This window comes from Trichinella spiralis (genome assembly GCF_000181795.1).
Source record: "Trichinella spiralis strain ISS 195 chromosome Unknown Scfld6, whole genome shotgun sequence".
Classification (NCBI taxonomy): domain Eukaryota; kingdom Metazoa; phylum Nematoda; class Enoplea; order Trichinellida; family Trichinellidae; genus Trichinella; species Trichinella spiralis.
In genome coordinates this window covers 5,272,534-5,281,924 of record NW_003526945.1, presented here as the reverse complement: position 1 = coordinate 5,281,924, position 9,391 = coordinate 5,272,534, and the positions used below count along the sequence as shown (strand labels likewise).

The 9,391-nt window shown below is 32.9% G+C and overlaps 3 protein-coding genes across 3 annotated transcripts; all 3 read left to right on the top strand.

The window, feature by feature from the left end:
- Positions 1-1,859: 1,859 nt before the first annotated feature.
- Tsp_12211 (hypothetical protein) lies at positions 1,860-2,679 on the top strand. The gene is given in 3 exon segments (XM_003374173.1): positions 1,860-1,914; positions 2,162-2,481; positions 2,500-2,679. The coding sequence occupies 3 exon segments, from the start codon at positions 1,860-1,862 to the stop codon at positions 2,677-2,679; spliced, it is 555 nt and encodes a 184-aa protein (XP_003374221.1).
- A 252-nt stretch (positions 2,680-2,931) lies between these two features.
- Positions 2,932-3,463, top strand: Tsp_12212 (hypothetical protein). The gene is made up of 2 exons (XM_003374172.1): positions 2,932-3,028; positions 3,108-3,463. The coding sequence occupies exons 1-2, from the start codon at positions 2,932-2,934 to the stop codon at positions 3,461-3,463; spliced, it is 453 nt and encodes a 150-aa protein (XP_003374220.1).
- A 3,791-nt stretch (positions 3,464-7,254) lies between these two features.
- On the top strand, positions 7,255-9,343 carry Tsp_12213 (hypothetical protein; the record flags this gene model as incomplete). The annotated part of the gene is made up of 3 exons (XM_003374171.1): positions 7,255-8,397; positions 8,485-8,754; positions 8,886-9,343. Coding segments are annotated over exons 1-3 (1,871 nt in total), but the record flags the coding sequence as incomplete, so codon positions are not given.
- Positions 9,344-9,391: the final 48 nt, after the last annotated feature.

Here is a 9,391-nt window from a genome sequence, read left to right as displayed (position 1 = left end):
TTCCTCCAAGTTTGCCTGCGACAATTTTCACAGCTTCTGTAATGCATTTGTCGGCTATTCGCATGGATTTTGAAAAAGCACTGCAACGTGTAAAATCTGTGAGAAATGTGTCGCCGAAACATCATCTCAAATTGTATGCATTTTTTAAGCAAGTAAATAGCTTATTCCCATTTTGGAGAATGATAAAATAGTTTATACAAATTTATAAATTTTATTTCAGGCAAAATTATTATTATGCTAAATGCAGCCAAAGCCCTGATGACGATATCCGTAAAAAATGACATTCATGTATGGCTACTTGTGTTGGTAAGTTGCGTTTTCTGTAAATGCTTACTAAATGATAAATATAAAGGTGACAATAAGTATGTAGTTCATAATTTACAAACATAATTGAATAGTGTTGTTTTATAGTTTCTGATATTTATATGATGTTCCATAATTGCAATTGAACAATGAAAATGAGATATGTGCATTATATATTGAAATTGATTTATCCTTAGCATATCAAGTTAAATTTTTAAAATTCCTGTGCATATTATTTGTGGTAAATAGGCGTAATTGATAATGGCGGATTTACGTTTTGAATGTTTGTTTTTCAACGTTACTGGAGCATGATTTTTCAAGTATGCAAATTAATTTTCTTCACTGCGTTGCGTTCTCAATAGCCAAGTGTGTATTTGATTGCCTAGCAATGACCGCATTATCGCCACATCAGTGTGGTTTAAATTCAACAATTGAAGGATAATGGTTGCGGTTTCTGAAAATTACCCCGGGGCAGTTTGAGTAGCATCAGTGATTCAGATGTGACTTGTTCTTATTAGTTATTTTGATTTCTGAAAAATGATCAATCACCCATTTGATAATTAAAATTAATAGAATGACTACATCGATGTGAGATCTCAGTTTTGTTTTGTTGTATATATTGAGTATTTTTTGAGAAAGAAAAATAATGTACGTGAGAATCAGATGAACGCATGTAGTTGACAATTGTATCCTCTCATGTTAGCTTTTGATAATTTTCCAAACTTTGAAGATTTCTAGGTCTTTTGGTTTTGCAGTTGAAAACGTTGCGTACAATTTGTTAAGGTATATTTTGTATTCAATTGGAATTCAATCTTAATATTCTGTCATTTGATGAGTTCTTCAAATTAGTGCATTTTAAGATAATTATCTAAAGGAGAACGATATTCTTAATGGAACAAATAATGTAGTAGTTGTTTAACATAAGCTTTATTCAAATTTCCATTCATTTGCTGTACGTTCTATAATTGTTGACGAACAGTGTGCGGCCTATATAGAATAACGTTATGGACAGTGTCCAACGTTGAATAACATAAGAAAATGTGTTTTATGCCTTACTTGTACCATATTTATTGCAGTTAATTTATCTAAATTTAGAAGTCCCTTAAAAGAAAATGGTAGTGAACGATAAAAAGCTAGCGGTACGTTTAATAAGCATATTCTGTTCAGTTACGCTGTGAATTAGACTTGTGAGAGGAAATATTAAATGTACTATTTATTTAAATTTGAGCTATGAAGTCATATGCATCTCTTTCTTATGTTTCTTAATTAATGTTGTTTATTATAAGTAGAGAATAAATAATTTGCTTTAATGGATATTTCTTAATAGAATTCTGTATTTTTTTACAACTGAACATTTTCATGGCCCATGCTTTGTCGAGTAGACATTAGGGTTCAGCTGTGGACAGAAAAGTGGTTGAGTTTTATTTATTAGTCATTCCATGTCCAGTAATCACAATTATTGAGTTGTAGCAGCTTACTTGGGACTGCTATATTTTGAGTTTTCGAATAAGTGCGTATTTGAGAATAGCAGCGGAAGGATAGGAGGAATGGAAGAAATGATATCTGCAAGAGTTCGTCGAGATATCCTGTATGATGGGGCGCTAATTATCAGTATTTGATAACAGTCTTAATTTTCCTTCTTAACATATTGCTCTGGGAATGAAGCTGTGACGTAATAGTAAAATGGAAAACCCTGACGAAAGATAAAAAAGAAGCATCCACCAGCTATAAAGCTTAAACATCTTCAACAGTGGTCAACAAATATTCATTAGAAGGAAGAAGGTTATGACATTAGAGAAAGCGAAAAACGCTATCGCCGTTTCAGATCAAGTAATAAACGTCATTGTGTAACTTCCAGCAACTGCAGATTCACGCAGTGATCACAGTGACTTTGAGTACTTACCTGATTGCCCAGAAGATGAATTTGATCCAGCAGGTAAGTTGGAAGATGAAGAAGTACTTTATATGGAGGAGCGTGAAGATAAAAATCTGAAGTCTGAACATCTGGATATGATCTTTCCTGTCGATCAACTTCAACCGAATCAAAATTCTCATCGTATGGCTTCTCTGACACTGTTTCAAGTGTTGTTAAAAACGGTTACAGATAAAGCTATGGACCACATTGTATTTCAGTCAAATTTATATGCCAGCAGGGAAGGCAACAGCAGGGCATTTAGAGTACTTCAATATTTGCAGGAGATAAGGCAATTCATTAAACTGATACTGCTGTCTGGATATCACTGTGTTCTGGAAACAAAGCACTACTGGCCTACTAAGCCAGACATGGGTACACAGGTAGCCATCAGTTCCATGAGTCAAAAATGGTATTTGGAGATAAAGAAGTATTTTTACGTGGCTGACATCTTGGACTGGTAAATGTTGACAAGGTGAACAATGTAATCCCTCCTTATAAAGTACCTAACGCCACTCTTATCCAGCATGGCATGTTCCATGAGGAATTTAGCGTCGATGAATTAATAGTATTATACTGTGGTCGCCATAGGGTTAAAATGCTCATGAAAGGCAAAATGATTCAGTTCGACTACAAAGTATTAATGCTATGTGGTTGATCAAGGTAAAGAATTCCAAGCTTCGAAAGTTCCATTGAGCACCAGAGTTGTCACTGACATGGTTGCCGTTATTCAAGAAAACTCCAGAACTATAAGACAAACTTTGAGTTTGTTACAAGGCAAAGCAAAGAACAGATATACAAATACTGAACACAGTTAGATCATATATGATTGGCATGGGGGAAGTTGACCTTCTTGAATGACTGGCTGCTGCCTATCGTCTTACAATAAGAGGCAAAAAATGGTATTGGCCTTTGTTTGTCCGTGCGGTGAACGTTGCTACTGTGGCTGCTTGGCAAATTCACTGTTTCATTGATGAAAGATCACACAGTCCCTTGGTGTTTCGTCGACAAGGTCTTGTTGGCTTCCAGCGATCAGAACGAATTTCATCCCCAAGAGCGGCATCAGGCTTAATGTCACAATTGCCTGACATCCAGTTCGATGGTGTAAACCATATTCGTGGTACAGGACCACAAGGATGTTGCAAAGAATGCAGACGAGACACCCGGAATATGTGCACTAAGTGCAGCGTTCGAGTACACGCAGTGCGAGGTAAACAGTGCTTTGAAATTTACCATCGTCAGAAATAAAATGTGGAATAAAAACTTATACGTTGATTTTTTATTCCGTTCTTTGGTCAATAAAAGCAGTACATCTACGTGTCTATGCATTTTGTCGAGAACAGCTTACTGTTAACAGAATGGAAAGTTTCATAACTTCATAATGACTTCATATTAGAACTTCTGTATGCGATACCAAATTTTACAGCTCTTCTACATGCACTGATAATTTTTGGTTTGTAGAGCTTAACTTTCTATGGGATTTTTTATGTCTCCGTTGTTGATCCATATATGCGGGTTCATATTGTGTAGTGAAACATAGATTAGTGTCGTTTCCAAAGAGGCCAAACGTTGTTTTCAGGTGATTGAAGTTATTGTCACGCGATGAACTTTGTTCAAGAATGATTATGCTGTACGAATTTCTATGATCATGTAATGAGTTCATTTGGCACTGTACATTATTTCAGATTAGGATTCAAATAAAAAAATAATGAATATTCATAATGAACATGTAATTCATAATAAATATTGAGCGCTAAATATTCATACTGAACATAATTATTTCTTATAAAATTCGATTTTGTATTATTGAATAAATAAAAGCGTCGTTCAGTTCATAGATAGATTTTTTCTTCAGAAGAATATAAAGAACAGTTATTCAGAGTGTAATATTAATAATTAATGTTATCCTACTAAATGAAATTGTTTCACTGGACATTTTTTACTAAGTGTTATAGTGTTAACTTGGATATTGCACTGGTAAAAATTTCAATTCACGTTTTCTTTAATTCAGTAGGCATAAACATAAAATGATATTAAGGAAATAATTAGCTTAGATGTAGTGCAATATAATAAGTGTCGATGATAAATAGCATAACTTCAGTCAACTTTGTTACTTTTCATTGCAGATTCAAAAACATTTATTTAAAATGCTCGTAGCACAATATAAAAATGAGTTGTAATTAAATTTGTTGCAAAGAAATTGTTACTCTAAAGAAAAGATTCATAATAAGCAATTTTTTATCGAAAAATAAATTTAAGCAACAAAAATCTTCAACGGTAAATACTTGTGAACATGATCTGTAATTACTTTAAAAATATGCAAGAAGAAAGGGATTATTCAGAAGGTACAGTAATACTACGTGTAATGTTAGACAGCAGTTTCGTTATTCATGAGACAAGGTGGACAGCGCCAGTGACAGGGGATAATTTCATATCATGAGAGACACGTCACGATCAGCGCCGAGAAACAATGCATAATAAATATCAGGACGACAAGAAGAACTTCGAGGATGAGAAGTCGACGAGTACTTCAGGGTTATGCTAGTGTGGCAGAGAATTCGACATCTACAGAAGAGAAAAACTGTCATGTTACATGAAAATTCCATTCCAGTGTAATAATTTTGGATAATTCGTATCTCTGAAGCGTACGCAATCAAAATTTCTTTGAAAAAAGTATTAGATCTTAAAAATGGTGTAAGACATAAATGAAAATCAGGAACAATTATTATTAAAATAATTTGCAATTTTTGGCTTGTCTTATTATAAAAATTAAAGAAATCATCTTATATGCATATTTACCTAACGTGTGTTTACTTTTTTTCATTTCATCATCATTAACATCTCAATTTTGATTTCACTTCTTCTGGCAGACCTCGATAAATACGCAACTCTGAACAGTGCGGATTAGTTGGCAGTATGTCCGTAATCTCTTAACCGATCGACTCAAATAGATTTACAGAAAAACTTGTTACCAAAAACTTTGAAATTTTGTTGGAATTTGCTTTTTTGCGAAGAATGTAGAAAAGCTTTTTATGACAATTTCCATTTTTCGAAGGGGAGACATTTACATTGATAAATGATAATGTTATGCAGAGTTCCATCATAAACTGCCAAGTAGTTGTGGAATAAATGGACCGTAGCGTTGACGCATTACCTATCTTTAAACAAATGAAAATTCCTTAGTTTTCCGCGAAGAATACAAGTAGGAACAGTCCGTATACGTTTATAGTCGTTTCCTTATGTTTTCTGGTCAATTAAAATCAATTCACGTCATTTTTTGGGGAAAACATTTTTCTCAAAAATTTCAAAATTTTATTTCAAAATAGCATATTACACAATATAAAATTTGCTTATTACCTGAAATGCAGTCTGTTTATAAACTGCTCTCAAAAGGTAATATCTTATTAAATGATTGCATAATCAATTGTGATAGTTACTGCTTATATTTCTTATTATTTTTAAAATTACATTATTGCAAACAATGATACAAATAATGTTACATTAGCAATAATAATAAAATAACAATAATAAAATAAAAAACAACAATTTCCCATTCCTTTAATACTGATCAAATATTTTTTCGCTTTAAATTTTCTAAATAATAATTATAATTTTTAATAATGATTAATATTTATTTCAAAATGCCAACACGCAACAAATTTATTAATCACTGGATATTAAGCTGCAGATTCATGTTGCGTATAGATGAATTAACATTTTACTTGGTAGAGAAAGATTGAAAGTTAAATCCGTTATTTTACAATAAAGTAAAATAAAATAAAATATTGTGTTAAATGCAGCATTTTTAAAGTAAATTTTGAAAAGCAGAAAAAAGAAAAATATGTGAACTTTAAAATCACAATTACAGTAAACTGTTTTAGCTGCTGATGTACAGACAAATACATTGAAGCTCGTTTTCAACCCAACTTGCCAATATCTTCTTGCTCATGGAACTGGTGGTAAGAAAAATATTTTCTGTTATAACTATAAGCATTGTAACAGTCAAAATCATTTATTAATACAGTCGGCCCTGAACATTCACCTTGTAATCAATTTTTCGTAGTTGTCTGAAAGCTGAAAGGGATATCAGGAGCTGTCTACTAATTTGCATGCTAATTATTTATCTCGTAATAATCTTTTTATTCGGTTGATCGAATGTATAATTCTCAAAATTATTGCCAGTAGTGGATGGACTGTCCGGCGCATGTTTTTCAAAAAACATTGTGACTTTCAAAAAACATGTAGAATTTACTTCATTCATTACGTATTTATTGAAATGTTGCGTTATTCGCACGCTGTGTTGCACTTGAAGCTGAATATGCTAGCATGAAAGCAGAAATTTTGCACTTCCAGACATATCTGGACTAGTTGACCCGTCTGGGCATGTGTCCGGAATCGCCTGCTGACGTAAGCCAATCTCCAATTCACAGCGCCTCTTTCCCTTCCCCTGAATGTTTTTATCTTTTTCATCTTAGCGTAAGCAGCGTTTATTTAGCCTCCCAGTTTGATTAAGTCGTTATTGCTACTGTTATGGGGTGGAAATTTATAAGCGTAAACAACGTTGCACTGAACCTGCAGATCCACAGCATGCATGCACACTAGGGCACAAAATAGGATTTATGTTTTTCCAGTTTTGAAATCCACGAATGCTGAGGGCTGACCGTATAATCTTAACAATTATCTGATATAATATTATTTTTCAATGTTACATTTAATAATTTTTGAAGTTTATTAAAAATTATAAAATACTTTCCAACGGTTTTGTATTTATACGTTTCTTTTTTGTTTGTTTTGAAAGTCATAATTTCATGTTGAATTTTTCACTAGCATTCTACAATGAAAACATTAATTATCACGCTAAACGTTTATACTGATAAATATAAATAATCCAAAATATGGAAATTGAAGAAATCTCACAAGTATGACTGTTTTGATTGTAAACGTTGGAAAAGTGAATGTCAGTTGAATGTACTGTGTAGAAATTACATATAAAAGTTTTTAAATTTTATTAAGATACATAATGAACATTTCAGGTAAATATGGACGAATTATTTCAGACGTTTGCAGCTAAAGTTGAATTTCCATCAAAACTGGAAAAACTTAGAATGCCATTACCGTTTAACGAATATTCCAGTTTTGGATGTTTAAAAGGTAATTTGAAAAATATTTGCTCAGCTGAAAGAGGACGTGAAAAACGCTTGCATTATTTCAAATTTGGAATAAGCTGTTTTATGCATTTTATGCAGCAAAACTTTCTTGGACCATCGAATGTAGCTTTGCCTGCTGAATGGGATTTTGGAAGATTAACCTCAGTCGAGACAAATTGGTATCTCCGATCGACGGAGTTGTCCGTCGAGGGGGAACCGATTCTTTACAAGTGCAACAACTTGATATTGCTAGCAATTGCAAAAGTTATCTTTATTGATTGTTTTGCATTTTTCAAAACACACTTTTATACGGCCCACTACTGGGCACTACGAATAACCATGATTTGGCAGCGGCTATTAAAACGACCGAGGTTTTACCTTCATACATCTACAACAAAGAAACGCACCCCACCAGGAGGATGGATTAATTATGCTGGCCGGTTTGACGATAATATCAAATTTGTTTTCTTGCTCGAGCTGAGCAGTTTTCACATCACTTTTGCACAAAACAATTTAGCTGCCCGATATTTAGATATGGCTAAGGATATTTTACGTAAAAGAACAGATTTAGCAAATTGTTTTCTGCAAGGAAAAGATAATTTCAGAATGCTTATGACAAATAATTCACTTTACAATGAAAGAATTGAAAGATGTTTTCTATTTGGAAAAAAAAGTGATCATGATAATTTGAATATTGTAGATGGATTTGGAAATTTTGATGCTCATAAAGATAATGTTTATTATCATTGTTTAATTTTAGTCCAGATGCAGTTGTTGGAAAAGAGAATGAGAGATTTGAAACGCTTTTCTCATTATCATGATCAGACAATGAGGAAAATGTTGAAAAGTGCCCCTTGTTGGATGGTGTTCAATTTGGCACTAATATATTATTGTAAATATGCCAAATATCACTTAGCAATGGACGTCAACATCTTTGAAAAGTTTGATCAATTTGAAAATTGGTTTCAGAATTCCACGATTCCAATTGAAATGCGTCTGGCGTTTTGCTTTACTGATCCTATTTCAATTTGGAATGTTTTGGAAATGAAAGCGGAAATTTATTTATTAAAAAAATGCCCAGGCGCCGCTTTGGAAATTTACAAAAACTTAGATATGCTGGAGGATGTAACGAATATATGTAAATTATTTTCATTGGAACACATTGGGTTGCCAATAATTGAAGAAAGGCATTCCACATTGCCGAGTTCATTTACAACATACTGCTTAGCAACAATCAAAAATGATGATAACTTGTTGTTCAACGCATGCTCAATGCAACCACGGAAATTTGTTTTGCCACAGCTAGCAAGAATTAAGAAGCTGTATGCTGACGGACAATTTAGTTTATGTTTAAAACGATTGCGATCTATATTTGACGAAGATCCGCTAATGGTAAGTGAAAAATTGTTTTCATTGTTCAATTTTTATCTATTGAATATTTTCCATTTATATAATTTAAAACAAATTATTCATTATTCAATGATTCAAGTTCTGATGTCTTGTTTTATTTGTTTGTTTTCCAGCACGAAGCATGGTTTTTGTTTGGCATGTGCTTTTATTTTTTAAAAAACTACTCAGCTGCTGCTAACGCATTTCAGCGTTCACTTGAAATTAAATTGTCTGAAAATGGGTGGACGTATTTGGAAAATTCAATAGCCAAAGTATCTGATGAAGCATCGTTGAATTTATTCAAACGCTCACAATGTGAAGAAAATATAGAAATTTTTCTTGATCAGATAATTGTTCATTATTTTCACAATGGTGAATTCGAATCTGTCGTTGGCATATTTCGAAAAATTGCTCACCACCATGAAAGCATAGGCAGAACTGTTGAGTCAGTGATGATACGGTTGCTTAAAGTGATTTGTCGTAAACGGAATAATGAAATTTATGTTAATTTACGATTACAGTTGCAAGATGTTTTGGAGAATTTGCAAGTGGACTTTTGTCATAATGAAAACTTTTGGAATCTTTGTGCTGAGTTGGTGGATCCACGAATTAACGACTGTATCAAAAATGGCAAGCAATG